The sequence below is a fragment of the Larus michahellis genome, chromosome 4, assembly GCF_964199755.1.
Source record: "Larus michahellis chromosome 4, bLarMic1.1, whole genome shotgun sequence".
In the NCBI taxonomy this organism is placed as follows: domain Eukaryota; kingdom Metazoa; phylum Chordata; class Aves; order Charadriiformes; family Laridae; genus Larus; species Larus michahellis.
The window spans coordinates 61,809,138-61,828,777 of NC_133899.1; the positions used below are offsets into that span (position 1 = coordinate 61,809,138).

General features: G+C 37.0%; 1 protein-coding gene across 4 annotated transcripts in view; it reads left to right on the plus strand.

Moving 5' to 3' along the window:
- Positions 1-19,640, plus strand: part of AKAP6 (A-kinase anchoring protein 6) — a 294,212-nt gene that overhangs the window by 201,371 nt on the left and 73,201 nt on the right. For all 4 annotated transcript variants that reach the window (XM_074585119.1, XM_074585118.1, XM_074585120.1 and 1 more), the window contains 2 exons: positions 2,398-2,546; positions 8,766-8,886. In XM_074585119.1, the coding sequence (XP_074441220.1) occupies positions 2,398-2,546; positions 8,766-8,886 (270 nt within the window). The remainder of the gene's footprint in view (positions 1-2,397; positions 2,547-8,765; positions 8,887-19,640) is intronic.

The window sequence follows — 19,640 nt, forward strand, 5'->3', positions numbered from 1 at the left end:
ATACCATGTGTTTATATAGTTAAGTGCTGAGTTTTAATTAATGTGTGTGATGTTGCAGAGTTGAAGTTACATGTGAATTCCCTCCTTTTGGAGTACTGGGGTTGGGGGTGGTGGGGAGAAGGGGGTTGTATACATAATTTCAACAACAGCCACCACCACCCCCCAGAAAAAAAACCCAAATAAAAACCCACCCAAAACCCATAGGAAAAAAGCAAGAATTACTTATCTTGATTTCCAAACCCGTCCTGAAAATCAGGGAAATTATTTGCTTAAAGTTTTCCACAAGATTTCTCCTCTAGGCTTAAAACAATCACAGAAGATTTTAATTTATAATATAATTGTTTTAGAAAGTTACTGGTCACTCACAACAGGACTTTAGACTGAAAATGTCAGTCAACCATAACTAAAATAAAAACAACCAGTGAATAACTGCTTTATGGTAAGAACAAATTCAAAGAAAAAATTCATAGCCTTATGTGCACAATACAAAATTTTCAGCTGGAAGATTATCCTTACTGGGGAAGAATCCTTCCAGAAAAGAAATTTGATCAGGAGCCCCTGTATACTGTGGAACGGGATTGTTTATTAACTTAAAGGAAAATGCACTTGGGATTAGAAGGGGAACAGGAAGGTGATGATGTTTGGGAAGGTGATGATGTTTGTTTATTTGCGCCTTTTGGTCATTTCCAAGTTATACAAACAGCCGTTTTAATTATAGTTCCTGAAAAAACATGTTTTAAAGCTCTCTTAAACCTCAACATTTTACTCTAGCACCACAGTCCCAATTAGTTAGTCTTGTATTCAGATAATGTTTCTTCATTGGTAAGCCTACATGGTTTAATTTTCCACTATTTTAGACTAGGTATGGAAGTCTTGTATTTCATTTATGTACACAATAAAAGACCTGCATGGTTTACTTGCAATTTTTGTCTTCTATCTCCTTGGAAAATTGCTAGTATTTTTTGTTGGTTTTTTTTTATTTTAATTTTTCAAAAACCTATTGGGGTTTACTGCCAAAAATAACAAATCTCACTGTAAGAAGCAACTGAGAGAGAAAGCTGTAAATGTTTGAAAGAGAAATTTTAAAAGGAAATGGAATTTCCAAATCAGGTACATTATTACTCAGCAAAAATTGCACCAAGGCAAAGCATAAGCAAATACACATAACTGTTATTACCACGAGCTTATAAAGACATTCCAGACTTCCTTCAGACTTTCCCTACTGACATTCTTCAGTGCCTCTTTTCCTTCGCTTGCTTGCATTTTTCCTAGATTTTGCAGATTTCCGTTCTCCTCTCTAGCTCTTTCACTGCTTTCTCTTTACAGCTGCCTTGTTTCATAGATTGGTAACTCTGTCGTGCTGCCAGCAGCCAGGCAAACTCTTCACTATCCTGCCTCCCACAGTAGAAAATGCAAGAGAGTCCTTATACAAAATTTCCTGCGCGCTTGTTGCATTTGCTTGCCATAGCACTAAATGGTTAAGCGGGCGTTCGCCTCCTAATGGAAGTAAGAGTACATAGTTACACAGAAGTAGCAGTTTTTGAAGCATTATCAGAATTTGTAATGTGTTTTTCTTTCGGTGAGGCATATTAAAAGAAAACAATAGCATATTGGTCCCAAAGTGCTTTTGAACTTGCTCTACCCTCTGTTCTTTGTCCTGTTCCTAGGGGCAAGTGTGGCAAAACAGCATATTTCATCCTTTTATCATCTGGTTCTCTGAGCCCCAGAATCAAACCGATCACCACAGCTGCAATAAATAAAGTGTCTATTCAATAAGTTATGATGCCAAATATTATTCTACATTCTTCTGGCCAGGCAGAGTCTGATAAAAAACAGCACATCTCACTTATTGCTTTTTTCCTTGCACTCAAAATTGCTGAGTAATCAGTGGACGCCAGATATGGGAAAGCATGATGTGAATACTGCCAATTTGCTTGGTTTTGTTTACACTTACCGTTTAAAACAAAAATACCTATAGCAATATGGCTTTAATTAATTATGAAACACAGGCAATGTGTTAACAATATCAGTCTTGAAGCCTGTAAGAAATGTAATTTTATGTATCTACCTGTTCTGTCATACTGCATGATTTCTAGTATCTTTTTCATTCACGTCCAGACATTTGTATGCAGCATTTGATTGGATGTACATCTCATCGAATATATGGCACATTCTCTGATAGAAACCTAAACAGTTCAGTTCTAGCATTTGTGAGTACACTGTACTTGTATCTGACTTAACAGTTCGGCCTTTTTGATCATCATGCAAATGATGGTGTGAGTCATTTGGTTAAAATTGTTGCGGTCCAAAAGTATTTGTTTTAAATGCATTCTTTCTGAATTATTTTTTTAAAAAACTTCTGTTGTGTTTTCTTTTCTCTTTGTTTTCTTTCTCTAGGCTGAGGTTCAGCTATGCTATCTGGAAGCACAAAGAGATGCTGTTGAACAGATGTCCTTAAAGCTGTACAGTGAGCAGTACAACACTAGTAGCAAGCGAAAGGAAGAGTTTGCTGATATGTCAAAAGTTCACACAGTGGGAAGTAATGGGTAGGGAACTATTCTTTTTGTTGTTTTATTCTCACTGATCTGTATTTTTTTTTACATGATATACTTTTTCTTACTTCTAGTTAACCAGGATTTTTCTTCCTAGGCCAAGAGGCCGGGGAAAACTCTTTCTATATATCTATTTTTTCACATATGAATGCAAAAAATGGGTTCTGGATAATATATCCAAATCATGGTTTGTTCATAGGATTACCTAACATAATCTAATAGCAATCCATTGTTTTGATTTTAAAAAAGGTAATGTGTCCTTTTGCTTCAGGTTTTTCTCCTCCAATGGCGTCATGTCTTTTGATTTCTTAGCATCTTCCAAGGAAGCATCTTTATAATGTATTAATCCCTCTGCAAGACAATTCTCTATAATTCTTATGCTACTAGTGACTAAGAAATATGAATGTGAAGCCATTCACTTATAGTTTACAGGTTCAAACATCCCAGTTTTGTACTTCTAGAAAGCTTTAACAGTTTTCCCTTGACTTGGTCTTCTCAGTCTTTTTTTTAATAAATGTAAACACACTTATCCTCACACACATACATATTATATATGTAAGTGTATCTATAAAAGCACTATTTCTTAACAGTTTGAGCAAAGAATCTTGGACAAATTTATCACTGGACTATGATAAAATGAAGTCTTGGTGGCCTCCCCTTTTTCACATCCAAGAAAACTTGTAGTTCTGGTTTAAGACTTTTTCCTGAAGATCTTTTGAAAAACATGTCTTCCAACTGCTAGCTCCCCTAAATGAACATAAGAACATACCTGTGAATTCATAGTAGTGTGGGGCAAAAGCAGTTTGAAGAAGTCAACTAGTGCCCATTGTTTAGGTCCACCATCCTGATACAAGTTTTCTCGTAACCAGTAAATACAGCAGAACTTTTGCCAGCAGTTTCCTATGCAAGGAAAGTCACCGACCAAGGTGTTCATGACTTCTTTATCTCCATAACTTCCTTTTCCAATTCTTAACTCAATGTTGAGGTCTTGGAAACACAGTTTTATTAAATTACCGACTGTAAAGATAAATGAGCCTTGTAAACATCCCCTCTTATTATACGGAAAGATGACTGTTTTAGAAAAGTTGATGTGGGCTAATTATGTAGGATTACTGAGATCTTGATTACATATGCAGAAATCTGTCAGATTCTCAAACACGACAGTGCAGCTAGTGCCAACCATAAAAATAATTTGTTCAGAATTGGTGTGTATATAAATGTGCACGGGGGGCTACATGTTCAAAACCAGCGTCTAATTTCTCAGCCATAGCTGAATGTGAGCAAGACTTAGGGTTGGAATTCTGTGTGGGACATAAGACAGTAAGACATCAACAACATTTGATTTTATTGAGGATAGGGGATGTAAAGCTTTAAGTCTCATGGAAAAATCCAGTTTGTAACTCTACATGCCATTTGTGTAAAGCAAAAAGGCTCTTAAATGCACTTGTTTGCACTTGTAATTACCTGCTTATTACTGGAAATGGTAATTACTGGTTTTCCCTACCTTTTCTGTGTCATGGCCACCTTTCTGGGCCCTTATGTCTATCCCAGCTCCTAGAGGCTCAACAGTGGCTTAACGGGCCAAAGGACCAGAGGGAGACAAATACAATACCATGTATTCAGCCATTACAGAAGTTGGGGTGGGCTGAATTCAGATGGAAAACTTCCAGTTGAACTAGTCTGAGGTATTGTATTGAACACAATGGAAATGCCTTTCGGCTCTTTGAAAATACAGATGATACAACATTTCCCTACTGCATAAAAACTGGGGACAAAAAACTGGGGACAGAAATTCCACCGTAGGATGACCTAACTAGAGACTGAGATCTCTACAGAGACGGGGCCATTTACACAACTGGGAAAATTAGGGTATCTATCCATTAGCTGTTGTGGAAGTTTCACCTAGGAGAAAGAAGAGCGTCTGTAGTAGATGGAAAATTGTTTATATAGTGGGGGGAAAGATTTGGGAGGTGACACTGTGTAGGAAGTAGCCAGACTGAGATAGGTAGGGAAGTATCTGCAGAAAAGGGTGATGCCAGTGGGTGTGTAAAGAACAGATTTCCTGCAGAACAGCGATGCTGTTACAACAGCGACAGAGAGTGTTCTCGTGTATCTGCATGGAAATGACTAAAGGGACAATGAAAGAGAAGAGGCTGAACACCCGCTGCAGGAGAACACCAGCTAGCCAGGCAGCAAGAGGTAACCAAGGGCAGTTGAGAGCAGCTGCAAAATGTTATAGCAGATCTGGGTGAAGATATGTCATCCCCTCAAAGCCAAGGCAGAATTTATACAGGTACTATTGGGAGATATGGTTACAATACTTAAAACACCATGGCACAACATGAAGGAGAGATCCTGGGATCCTGTCATCATTGGGCCTTCACAGATGAGGCTTTGAGATAAATGCATTAAAAGGGGCTTCAAGTATGCATAGAATATAAAGCAATTTTAAAGCTGTTAAGGTCACAACTCTGATTTCTCCTATATCCTTCTAATAAAAACATGTGTATGGAAAAGAGTTCCAAACAATGATGACCCAGAAACTTCAAAGAACTTTTTGTCGGTCTGAATTTTTTTGTTAAGCATACCAGTGTGTTTACAGTATTTCTCAATACCATGTGAGTTATACCATCAAAGAAATAATACAAACTGGAAGTGTGTGTTAAACATGGGGAAAAATGCTGATGGAAATAGCTTCACATTCCTGTTTATTTATTAATGCCACAGACGAACTGGTTTTCTCATGAGAAAGGTGCTCATGAATTTTCATTCAAAATAATAAATTGATGTCCACATTTTAAGAAATATGTTTAGGGTTCAAGGGATTAGACATGCAACTCTGCATATCTGATTCCCTGTTTACCAAGATAAAAATATACTTCTTAATGTCATTGCAGTTATTATGTAGCTAATGGTTTTAGCTTATTAACCAACAAACCTATATTAAGGAAGCTGTAGTTACCTGCCCTTTGACTGATGTTGTAGCATTCTTGTTGGCTAATGTTTGGGTACTTTTAATGGAAGAATCTTTTTTTGCCATAAACATATGACCCAATTTATTCTTTTTTTAGCGATTGGTGGATTTGGGTAATCAACCGTAATTAGATCTTTTCTATAGTTCTTGCATCTGTAACACAAATCAGTATTTCAGAAGTTACGCTTTCCCTGATTCTGCCTGTGGCAGTATGAAAAAAAGATCTGCTAAGCCCAGAAAAAATAGATTCTGAATAAAAAAAGAAATATTCAATATACTACAGAAATACCAACAGGTACATTTTAATCTTAACCTGTCACTGATCCTACAATTGCTGGATTTTCTGAAATATCTTTTTAGGGGTTTAGTAACTTACATCCTCTTCCAAATAGTAACTTAATAGTAATCAGTAGATGCATCCATTTAGATGTGAGGTATTCATGTTAAAAACAAAGCTTTTTTTTCTCTTTTTTTAAAAAATAACAGAGTTATTTTAGAACTATTAAAATATTGTAATCACATTTAAAAAACCCACACAACAACATAGAAGATGCTTTGTAGGCTAACTTCACTATTTTCAGGCTTAGGCAAATAACTGCCATAGACAGTTTGCTTAAAAATGTTCCCAGATGACTTTATTTCACAGCAGAAAACCAAAAAAAAAAGAAAATAGGCACAGACTGTAAACTGGGGGGGTGGGGGGAGAGGAAAATCTCCATTACATTTTGCATCCCTTCCCAGGCTTTTTCCAATGAATCCTGTTTCTCTCACTCTTCATTTTGGGTTTAAGTTCCTGTTTAGAACTTTAGAATCACGGAATCATTTTGGTTGGAAGGGACCTTTAAGATCAGCAAGTCCAACCATTAACTTTGCAATGCCACATTACCACTAAACCATGTCCCTCAGCACCACATCTACATGTGTTTTAAATACCTCCAGGGATGGTGACTCAACCACTTCCCCGGGCAGCCTGTTCCAATGCTGACAACCCTTTCAGTGAAGAAATTTTTCCTAATATCCAATCTAAACGTCCCCTGGCACAACTTGATGCCATTTCCTCTTGTCCTATCACTTGTTACTTGGGAGAAGAGACCGACCCCCACCTCGCTACATGATCCTTTCAGGTAGCTGTAGAGGTCGATAAGGTCTCCCCTCAGCCTCCTTTTCTCCAGGCTAAAATAATTTTTTTAGCCATGTTTTAGCTAGAAATCAAAATGTTCAGCAGTTTCCTAGTGCTTATCTGGGTTTTATAAAGGTCAGGGAAAAGTGCTTTTTTGTGTCTTTAAAGGACTGATTCATTCTATTACACCAATAAATGGACAAAGTTGGACTGTAACTAAGATGTGGTTCTATAGACGCAAAGCAGGTGTTTGGATCCAGCACATGTTCTGCCCATTATAGTAAAATCCCAGTTCACTTCTTGGCGCAGTTTCTAAAGGCATCCCATCCCATTCTGGCAGTAGCAGGTCACGAACATTGGATGGAGGCTTTGATTCCTGTCATCTTCATATCTTGATTTAGATTTTTCACTGGTAAAAACTGGCCAAGTCCAACTGAATCTGTAATTATTTATATGAAATGAAATCTAGTCTCTTATGTCATAAAACATATGTTTTAATTAATGCCTGTCAGTTTTATGACTTGGGATAATATTTGGATAAGACAGAAGGGAAAAAAAGGGGCAGTAGATACTGAAGATACAGAATGGTTATATAGTTTTCTAAGGAAGGGAGAAAGATTCAGTATCACTGCAATTATACCATTCAAAATGGAGTTTAGTTTTATTTTAGTTTCAAAATGATATCTCAGTCGAATACCTCCTGTAACAGGAGAAAAGCCCTGAACTCCAAATGAAGCTATTATGTTTCAGCAATAATAACTTGCCCTTTTATGCTTGCTCTTCTTTATAATAACATCACTGCTTACCTTCCCAGGGCAGCAGGCAATTTTAAGTAAGTGCACCTCATAAATTATCGAGTAAAAGTATACTAAGTACAGTGGATTAAACTAGAGAGTTACTTCAGAAGCAGAAATCAACACTTGTGCATTATACATTGTCGTCAACTCATTGAAAGTAACACCACAGAAGGCAAATGCTTTCTTCTTGCTTGCTTGCTTGCTTCCAGAAAGACAGTTCTACTTGTCACAACTTTATCTATAAGCTTTCAAAATTGCCATGCATATGGTAGTCTAGTTAATAACAACTGAAACTGTGATAGTATTAATAACATTAAAAACGAGTTTAGTTTATTGTTTCTCTGATGAAAGACTCCTATTTTTTTAAAGACGTTGCTTAAAAAGTTGTTAATAATTGGAGAAATTAGCTTTAGTGGAACATGCGCTATTGTTTGATCAATATGGGGTTTTTTTGATACTACTGACAAGGCTTTTGTTAGTTCCAATTTTGCAAGTTTGAAGATCCCTTTTCAAGGGGTATCTTTTTGACGAATGTGCAGATTTTCAGCATGTACCTTCTGTCTTGTATCACAGTGTTTTAGAAGAATCTATGCTTTACTTATTCACTAGGCTTTCAATAGAGAATCACATTAATCCTTTTAAGCTCCTTATTCTAATGATTTATTTTGTTGAAAACCGTAGTGATCCTCCTTTGAATTTTAATGATTGCTGGCTATTCAAGGATTCATTGTTTTGACTTCCTGTCCTTACCTTTGTTTCTTACATGTCTGTAGGGAACACCTGTCTAATACTGTATCTGGCCTTAGTTCTCACTGGCTTACCATATTCACTCAAGCCTATCTTAAGGCGTTAAGTTGAAATGCTAGCTACTCATCCATGAAAATAAACGTAGGATATTTACAGAGATAGGCAGGCAGACAGCAGAGGGATGGCTGAATGGATTGAGTCATTTCTCGATGAAAATAATATTTTTATATGAATTATATCAAGATGAATGTTGCATAAGTTTGCTCAATATAAAGTCAGCACTTCAAAAACCATTAAACAACAACATCTATGGGGGATTTCCATTTCAAAATTTTTGAAGCAAACGCAGTATGCCAACAGTTGTCAGGATTTGGCATCAGCCACTGAATTTAGGTCATGGCACTGGCTTAAATTGGATTTCAGTTTTCATTTTCATCCACTCTGTATAAATACAGAATGTCTCTTTAGAAATATAACTAGGAACATCATGAGTTTTCAAGAATATATTATTCTAATACAAGATTTTAACAACTACACAGTATTTATGCATAATACATTTTGTTCCTTATCTACAGCCTTTTGGACTTTGATTCAGAATACCAGGAGCTCTGGGATTGGCTGATTGACATGGAATCCATCGTGATGGACAGCCATGACCTGATGATGTCAGAGGAGCAGCAGCAGCATCTTTACAAGGTTAGCGCTACCGTTACTGCCTTTACCTAGCTATAGAAGATCTGATTAGCTTGACAAGTCTTTCTCTCACAGGATATCGCTGCGTTCATTGTATGTATCATGGTGTCTATTAGAATTCCCTTCCCTGTCCCCAACCTCATTTCCATCCCCTGTGCGCTGACAGGCTGCACCGACATCATAATTGCAAGAAAGTTCCCTTTATCACATTCTATTTGGTGTAATTCTATAGAAGGACAAAGATTTGTCTTCAAGATGAATAGAAATAAATGAAACTGCATTAATAAATAGACTGAAACAAAATGAAGGAAAAAAATGAAACGGTAGCATTTAACAAAATGTGTTTTGATTGGAGCTTTCAGCTGGATTTTTATCCACCTTTCAGACCTTTTCTGGAAAGAAAGAAATTTGCCTTGATTTTGGTTTGCTGCTGCCAGGATACAGGACTCTTCCAATTTAATTTTTATTAGTTATACATAAAGCAGACATTGTCATGTTAAGTCATCGCACTTGCTTGTGATTTCAGCAAAATGATTATGAACTTGCATATTGAGCATAGATTCTTCATCTAACATATATACACACACACATGCATACACATGCATACACATATACACACAGTTTCTCTTATTTATCATAGCAGCCTTAGCCCAGAAGCTTTATCACTTCTTTTAGATAGACAGTACTTTTAAGAAGTTCCCCAAAATGTGTGATTTGATCCTAAAATTGATTCAAGCTTCACTGTGTGTCTGAGAAGCTGTAGTCTGCGGGTCTGAGGGGCGGTGGGGGAAAGCAAGGAGGGGCTTTCGACAGAAATATCAGGCTGCAGTAAATCTTCCTCATTTAGGCAATTTTTATTGGAGTAATTCTGACAGTTGTCATCCTTGAATTGCTTTGAGCATATGGCATATTTCAAAGAGCAGATTGTGAATCATAAAAAATAAAATTAATAACTAACCACAGAATCAGCAACAGTATAATGACAAGAAACAACTACCCTCTAGCTTTTTTTTATTTCTTATCGAATAAATGGTACATTCAAGGTCAAATAGAAGTTGTTTTCTTTCTTCTCTGATTGCATGATTTGATAATTTCTTAAATATAGTTTGTTTTTTCTTGCTTTGGCATCCTAATTTCTTGATGGTCGTCTTGCCTTTTATTCTTTCTACTTTTAGTTCTTTTATTTAAAACAACCAGTGAGAAAGGATTGTCACATGAGTTAAAATATGTTTATAAATGGAAATGTGGTTCAGGTCCAAACTGTTTTAGGCTGCAAGTGAGTTTAATTCAGTGGCCTTCATTTCTTGCTTTGACAATTATTTCTTATTTTTGCTAATGTCTTTTTCCTACCTTTCTAAATACTTAATCAGACTTAATCATACATTAACAGTCCTGGCCCTGGCTAGGCTCAGAAATAAACAATGTCATGAATGGGTAAAAAGTTTCTTGCGAATCTAAAATAAGATGTTTTGGTAGTGCCTGTCCTTATAAAACCAGCTTGTACCATGCCTAATCTAACTACTAGTTTTAGTCCTATACTAAAGAAATCAATAAACATACATTTTAAGCAAACAATCCATCCATCAGTATGAAAAGGAACAAAGCTTAAGCAGCCAGCCTGAGTATTTTAGGTGCTATTAAGGTTACTTCCCTTTCCAATATCCAAATGTAACCGTTAAGAATAATTATAGATGGTAACGCTGGTACAATAATGCATGGTGAGAAGAATAGAAGAGGGCGATAATTTAAGAATTAGTTTGCAGTACGGTATGGTAGCAAAATGACGAATATTGTATGTTCAAAATGGGAAGTAATAGTCTCTTAATATTATGAAATTCTGTATTACGATAGGCATGACACTTCCAAAAGCAGAAAGTTCATGCCAGAGAGAGTAGCTGAGCCTGTGCAGCACAGGCAAACCAGCACTGCTGCCAGAGCACAGGCAGCTTATTTGCTCTGCAGTCATTAATAGACCCCCATCTCAAAAGTACCTATCTGGTCACTGCAAAACCACTTGAAGAAGGGTAGGAACAGGCTGCCTGCCCTCCCGCGGTGAATATTCTCTGCATACACCTGTCTAGTGAAACAGCAAGCAAATTGTTAAGGATTGAAGGAAGGACTTAACTAGAAATGTGGAGTTTGGTTAAGAGATGACTAAGGAGTGTCCATAAAGCAGGAGGAGTATTTGCAAGTGACGTAAAAAGCTTGAGTGCATACCATTAAGATCTATTAGCCTTTCAAAAAAAAAAAAAAAAAACAACCAACCACCTTCCGAAGAAGTGTTGAAAGCCCCGTAATTTCAGACATTTAAAAGTAGACAAAAGAAAACATTAGCAAATGTAATTGAGGGAACAATTCTGCACTAGCAAAGGAGAGATCAGATAAATCACTAGGTCTTTATCATCCTTAATTTCAGAGATCCGCGTAACAATGAATCATGCCCTCAAAAACAGTATTAACGGTTCTATAAAACTAGCCTAGTAAACCTCTCTTCTAATCAATCGTGACACCCTTTTTATTTGGAGGCTTTTATACAGAGTCGTGGATGGTCTGGTGCTCACAGCTAAGGGGCAGGAGCGCTGCCTGCGCTTCACAGTGAACACAGCCATTCTGGTCTGTAGGGAAAGAAATTTCTCTGTAGCACAGAGAAATTCAGGCAGCTATTATTATCAGAATTCCTCAATGATGTGGGGTGTTATGAAAACACAGGTCTTGCTTCAGTCGTTCTTTATCAGTTACAGCTTCATATGTGAACCTGCTAATTGCACCCTCTGCATTTTGGTGGATTCTCCTAAACCCGCAGATCCCTCTTCTCAGTTATTGAGCTGACAAGTAATTGCAGCTCTGAGCCAGCTCAGCAAGCCGCCTCTGCCAGGGAACCTGCTGTGGTATCCCTATTACCAACAGTAATCATTGCCCCTAAGGAGTCTATGAATGGGAAGGAGCAATGATAAAACAGGTAAATCGGAAGGGAAAAGCATACATTAAAGCAGCATAACGTAATATATAACTGCTAAAATTGCATATGGGAAAATAAAATGTATTTTCATGGTTAGACTGTTTTCCCAGAACTCTATTTTCAGATTTAATATAGATTTAAGTCAACTCTCTGCTTAATTTTGTTTTGTAATATTCCAGGAGCTTCATCATTTTTTATTAGGATCCTTATTATCTCTCTTTAACTAGGTTTTATTTTTCCCTTAATGTAAGAGGAGCAGCACAGCCCTATTTATTTTCTTAAACTCTGAATATGTATGTATAACTTCCTCTAGATTTCCTAGATTTTAGTGCAAAGATTGACAAAAAGAGAGAACTATTTTTGCTCACTGTGCTCCCCCATAGCCCTAAATGATTTCAGCTTTGGAGTCTTAAACTAGCTAATGATTTTGAAAATCAACTAGTGTTTGATAAAATGACAGTCACGGAATGAATTGCTGACAGTTTATTTGTCCTCTAATGCTTTATCTATTAACGAAGAAAAAATTAAAAGGGGCATTTCCATGTTTTTGGACTCTCGCTTCTTTGTACTGCTGTAATAGCTCAGTTTAATGCCAAATGTATCATGTTTATTTCATTTTAATCTACTGCATGTGAGCCTGATCTCATAAGCTCTAAGTACACAGAAGTTGCATTGACTTCAGCTGTATTCATATGCCGTTACTGGAGGATCAAACCCAAAGAATTTAAACTCTGCTAATTAGCCCTTTAGTGGGAACTTGAGTAATTCTGTACCTTGAATGTTCAAAAATGAAGCAAATCAGTATTTACAGGAACTGTGGAGATTAGAAATGAGTATACTAGGCAGAAAAGTTAATGATAATCCTTTCCATTTTCCTCAGAAGATTAATAGCAAAACTTAATTGTGTTAGATTAAAACCCCATTTAAATAAGTACAGTATGATTGTTAAAATTGTTAGTGTGTTCAGAATAAAATTAACTAAACATTTTAAAATATCAAATAAAAGAAATGATATTTTTCTGTCTGATTACCAGTAATGTGTGGTGGTTTTAATACAAACTGCATAAGCTGTAAGTCTTGCACTAGTAAGTCTTCAGCAGCGATGGTCGTGATAGATGGAAAAAGACCCTTCTGTAGTAGCGCAAAGATTTGGAAAACATTTAGTTGACACGGCTTTTGAGCAGGTTAACTGCCAAACTATTTCAGCAAAGGGAAGTGGTTCTCTGTATTAAATAACATGAAAATGCACATCAAAAGCTAAGGATACCTTTCAAAAAAAGTTGAGGGGGGAAAAAGTCTCCCAGCAGTTTTTGTTTCCCTACTGGAAGCTCTCCCTCCTCGGAAGGTGCAGTTCCTTTTCTCCTCTGGGTGTGCTGCTGCTCCATTGTGCCTTTGGCGCTGGCTCAGCGTGCTGTGGCCCTGAGTGGATCAAACAAACCGTGGTGAAAGTTTCCCTCATTTGCATCACTTCTAGACAGCCCTGTCGTACTCTTTGCTGACAGGAAATCACTGTCTTTGTCACCTTTTTTCAGTGATCTCCTTTTGGCAGAGATTGGCCATGTGACCAGGATTAATCACAACAACAGTTCTGGCTCAGAACTCAATGACATGTTTTCCTCAGCACTTCAATAATGGTGTAGAGGAGTCAGTAGGAAATGACTACATTAATTTCAGAGTGAAAAGATAATTAACACTTAAGGACTAGTGCTATAACCTATGGAGCTATTATTCAAATTAAAACTAATTTATTGCAAACTTGTGGAAAAAAAAAAAAAAAAAGTCCTGTCCTTTAATGCAACTGTTAAAATAATCTTACAAGAGTCCCCGAGTTTAAAAAGAAGCGCAAACTATATTTAATGCGGTAATATAAATATATAAAAACTTAAACATTTGAAACTGAAGGCTGAAGTATGTAAAGTGCTTACTTAGATGATATGAATAGGATACTGGCAAACAAAAGCAGCAGTGTGCTCCTAGAATGCTGTGCTTCAAGGAGTTTCCTTGGCAACAGAAATGCAGTTCCAAAAGTAGACAGAACTTTCCTCAGAAAACATACTATTAATAACAACCTTCCGGAACAACTTGGAACAATTTGACTACTTGGCAATAATAATGCCAAGTGTTCTGCAAATTAATCTAACACATAACAGTTATATGTTTCTCTTGCCCATAATTCTCCTGAACGGGGGGACTGAGTTCTCTGCTCTTAGAGGATACAAATGGGCAAAGCGGTTCCAAATGCTGTGCAAACAGAGAGAGGGCTCAAATAGCAGCAGCCTTTAAGGATCAATTAATGTGCTTCATATCATTTTAACTTGTAAAACAGATTAGTTTAATTGGATTACTTTCTTCCATTTAAAACGAGTCCTGCACACCTAGTGAAGCCACATTGAGTTCAGTCTTTATTTCAAGCAGATTTTCTGTATAAAGAAAACTTATTAAAAGTTTAACAGCCTGTAGAGTCATATATTTGGACAATATGCTTAGGGGATTGGTTATAAACTGGAAAATGTGAAGATTTTTGCTCCTACACCGTGTATTCTGCACAGTCCGGGATGCCTTCTGTCTGTCGGGTAATCTGTCAGTGCCTGCACAGAGCTGCTAAAACAGTGTTAGAAGATGATGATGGTTACTTCGGAGGAAGCTCTCAGCACACTGCAGGATTGAGCCCCTTGTAGTTAGTAACTACAAATCTGCTATGTATGCAGTATTTTTAGATATGTCATCATTTCTGTTTGAGCCAAGAGAATAAACTAATTTCAGATTTGCCTTGCCAATAGGAATCATTAGAATTCCACTAAAGGCCATAAGTTTACCAGACAGGAAAGGTAGGCTGTGCTACTACCTCGGCTTTTCCTGAATTCTTAGATCTAAAGGTTAAAAGTAATCAATATCTCATTGTGCAGCCTGATAATAACTAATAACCATGTTGTTAAAATCTAAATGATTGCAGATAGCACTTAGGTGTGTTGACCCATTTGGGAGGGCTTTTTAATTGCAATCAGAATAGTCATTATAGTTTGCTGATAAACTTTTAGGCTAACTTGCAAAAATCACCACCTTTTTGAAATATGACTCTAATGCTATTAGCAAATTATGTCACAAAGTGAAAGCTTTTATTTTATCTGACAAAGCACATGTAACACTTTTTTTAAAAAGAGAAAGAATATTCTGCCAAATAACATCAATGGAGATATTAATTGGCAATAGTAAATTACAGCACTTTCTTATTTCTACATACATGGATTGAGACATGCCTCAATGGAAGCTGTTCCTTGCCTTTGACATTATAGTATGTTTTTAACTGCTATGTATAGTAAAATTGACTGAGCTAAGTTTTGCAGGAAGCTCTGACTTTGGTTACGGTTGTTCTTGAAGTTCAGTAGTTTCCATATGGTCGGCTGGTTGGTTTTTTTCCCCAACAGATTAAAAACCTCTATGCCATTCCACACTAGGTAGGAAAATGAACTGGTTTGTATGAGAGGTCTCAAAAATGCCCGATACCGCAACCAGCAGTAAAAATCTGACTGCTACTGGAACATCAACTAAATGAGTTCAGGACCTGACACAGCAAAGTTTCCTGGTCTCTTATTGCAGGGGTGATAAAATTGGTTAACTTTTTCTACACAAGTATTTTCGCTTCGGTTACACTGGAGAACAGAGTGAAAACTCCTTTGTGACACATCCTATAACAACCAGCTAATTTTTCAGTGGTCCATATGTTTAACTCTGCAATATGATTAAATTCCTTGCTACTTCTGGCAAATTTTGTATTTTAAAAAGCAGAAAAGAAAATTATGGTTGGCAAAAAGTCTTACTTGAAGCAGATAAATTATAAGTTTTAATGTCTTATATAATTACAACAGGAAAACACTGATTACCATGTCTACAGAATTACAAAGTAAGTCTAGAGAACGGATAAAGAAAGAATATGAAAAATATTTTTACATTTTCTTGGTTGCTTCCATAATATATTTCAAATGTAAACATGCGTTTTTAAAGGCAGTGCTGTAATTTCTATGGAGACTCCCTGTATTTCTGCAAGAATTGCCTTCATGCATTTCACAAAGAGTGAGTGAGTTTCTCCCATTTCTTCCCAGCATGACATTGAAGATGAACTTCACATTGTAGCAAAGCAGTATTTACTGAGCTTGTAGCAAAAGCCAGCACAGCTTTTGGGAGATTAAAGCAGTGTGTCTAGAATGAAAGAGGCATTCGACTTCAAACACAAGTAAATGTGTACCACATAGCTGTCATCACCATTCCTTCCTACAGCTGCAAAACGTGGACAATTTACAGTCATCACGTCAAGCATCTTAGTCAACTCCACATGCTCTGTCTTTGTGCCCTTGCTGGTGTAAAATGGTAGGATAAGGTCCCAAGCAGTGAGACCTTGAAGTGTTGTCAAATATTCAGCACTGAAGCAATGGACTGGCACGCTCAGCTGTGGCGGTTTGAGTGCGTCCGTCCAGCAGTAAATTGCCCAAAGCCATTTTCTCTTCATCAAGCATTTTTAGTTTTTAAAAAATGGACATGGCACCTTGATTTACCCCAAAGGATGATGAAAGTTACAACCTTCATTGCTTTCTATACGCTAGGACTGCCTAGTGTCCAAACAAGATAGAAAGGGCTCAAGATTAGTTTCAGATATACTAAATTATTCACATTCTCTAAAGAGCAAGTAAGAATAGCTGAAGTATAGCAGCACTTTGGCCTAATCACTGGACCAAGAATGCCTAAGAAAAGGTGTTATACATGTGCTGTTATACGTGCAGTCAAACACTGGGGACAGCAATACCAGTGCTGCAATGTTTTTCAATACCCTGGACCGAGTAAAGAGGCCATATGAGGCTCCAAAACATGGGCATGTTCTCAATTATGTTGTTCTTAGCACAACCTTTCAAAACTATATCCATTTGTCTAAAGGAGCTTAGGTTATCTGTATTTTCTTGTTTCCTGACACACTGGATCACATGCAGACCACATGTAAGCAGTGCAGAGTCCTAGAAGCTGCCTACTCTGATGCTAGTATTTAATATATTACAGCAGATTTTGTGAAAGTTCATATGAATGAGCTGACTAAAAACATCCCATGAAGTGATTTGTAAATTTGCGCTCACAATTCACTCATATAGTCTCATATACAATAAAGCCAAATAAGGGATGTCAGAGCTCTATAAAAATAAAGAAATTCAAAGCAGGCAGGACTGGTTTCTCTTTATCACACTTCCTCACACTATCTCAGAACCTTTAGTGTAATATTTCACAGCCTTTGTTCTGGGTTGTGAAACCATGTACTACCTTTAAGATCTTATACAATGACTATATAACATAAAAATGGCCCTATCCGGACAGAGAATAATGTGTCCTATGCAGGTCTCCAGATATTTTTCTTCCATGAGGTTGTCCTGTAATCCTGAGCCCACATAACCTTGCAGAAGCCACAGCATCCTGCCTCAGGGAGTCCCACAGGTTTAGCCCCACACTGTGACAAACCACCTTCTGTGCGGCGTGTCTGTGCGTGCGTCTGCTCTGAAACTGCCTTCCACTGGTCTCACCAGTGGAAGATTGAAGTAAGGTAAAATTAGAAGGGTTAAGAACACAACAACAACATAACTTTTGAAGTTGTGTGTGGACATGTTCTTGGTTTTTTAGCAGCTTGGTGGATTAGGCTTTTTTACAGGGATACAGATAAAAAAATCACTAACAAAAATATATGGGGCAATAGTATTACCCTATTCCTTATGTTAGTTGCCAATTTTTAATATACTTTCCTATTTTTTCTAAACTTATAGGAATTATGTGCTTTAACTGTGATGTTTTTCTTCATAAACATAATACAGAAAATACTATTTTCTTTCCCAATTACTCCTCATCAGTGTACCTTATAAATAATTGATTCTGTAATGTTTCTTTTTAAAAAATAAATAAAAAACAAATGAACACAGAAAACCTTTGTAGCAGGTTTTCTGTATAAAACCCAAACTCACTAAATCTCAATAACCTTGCAGTGGCAATACATTCAATGCATACATATCTAAATTATAAGAAATAAGTTGCAGTGAAGTATACGAGTTTATAACTCATGATTTTCTATTTGTGTATGTATTTTATTCATATTTTTATTCTATATAATATTTATGTATTGAAAATACATAAAATATCAATATAAAATATGTATTTGTCTGTATTTGTAACTTTTTTACACACTTAAGGTTAGGTGAAGTTTTTACATTGCGTGTATACATTTTTAAGGCATCATACTAAAAACAGCTGCAGCATTTTGTGCTAACTTCTCATTCTAACAAGGTAAAATAAGCAATCAGTATGATTTCATTCGTAGTTGCAGTTGTGGCTGCATCAGGTTCAATGGGGTCCTAGGGTAGGCTCCAGCCACCTCCTATGGCCAGGGAGAAACACCTGTGCTGCTTCTTAATTTCTTGTGGGCGCTAATATTTTAGCATTGCAGAAAACATGGTTACCTTAGAATTTCAGTGATCATGAACTATAAATGTTAGAGGTGGCTCTATGGAGAGATGCTCTGGGGGGAAGACAGTAGTGGCGCCCTTCACATCCCATTGTTGCAGAATGACAGGTGCTGTTACAGATGGGTGGGACATACTCCAGCTGTGTCACTGAGCAGACCAGCAACACGCGGTCGCAGGCTGCAGGGAAGGCTATGGGGAAGGTTGTAGTTTCCCCATACATTGAGACAAGGGGTCATCTGTGAAGACTAATTTTGGCTACTAAAGGAGCTAGGTGATTCAGAGCAGCAGCTTAAGTTGAGCACTCTGAAATAGTTTCAGAAGAGACCTTTTCTCTCTCTTATCTCTTTCTCCACTGATTGTATAAAGAAGTTATGAAGATCAGCCTCACTCGACGTTACCTCTCACTGACTCTCAGTTATCATGAAAAGAGGGGTTTTTAGTACCATTGTGTCATGTCTTTGCGATATTCCAGTTTGCAACCCTGCTGTGATGCATCCAGATTTTGACAGACATTACACGGGAGTTTGATCATCTCTGCTTTACCAGTTGATTTTTCTTAGAAATGGGAGATGATAGATACAAAATTGCTGAGTTTTTCAGGTGGTAACTTTCTAAAGATGAACATTAGCCTTTTTGAATGATGTATTGAGACTGACATATGTGGGTTTTGCTGGCCTTCATCAAGGAGGACTATGTGTCTGCTATGCAGGTGGAGCAATAATTCCTAAGATCTGTTAGCGCGTTAACATGTGTGGAGAGATCAAATAAACACCATCAGAGGTGAGAAGTAGTTAGTCATGGGATCCCACTTTGCTGCCTCAAAACGTTCATCTCTATTGTTTTGCTTTTTCAGTAAGGGTATGTAATTTATAGTCAGGGTTCATTTTTTTGCAGCAAGTCAATAGTCAAATGCCTCAGAGTGTGAGTTGGGAAGATTTTTGCCTTTTTTTTCCCCAGGTCCCAGAAAAAAAAAAAAAGAAAGTAGAAAAACGTTCTTTCTGAAAATATTTAGTTTCCTTCTTGCTTAAGCTTGGGTTAAAGAAAAATTCTACTTTTACAACTTCTACCTGATTTAATTTTCAGTTGTGGTTTTTAGATGTCTCTGTTAGCTATCTACTGGAATATGTAAGATGTTTACACCAGAGACTGAAACAAGTAATTTTTAAAATAAATACATAATTAAACAAATAAATAAATAAAAAGAGAGAGAATAACGCAGGTGATGAAAATCACCCCTCTTTTCCACCTTTGCCTCTGCGTGCCTTACGGACCTTTCTGTCCATTCCCTCTTACTCACAGTAATGGTTAAA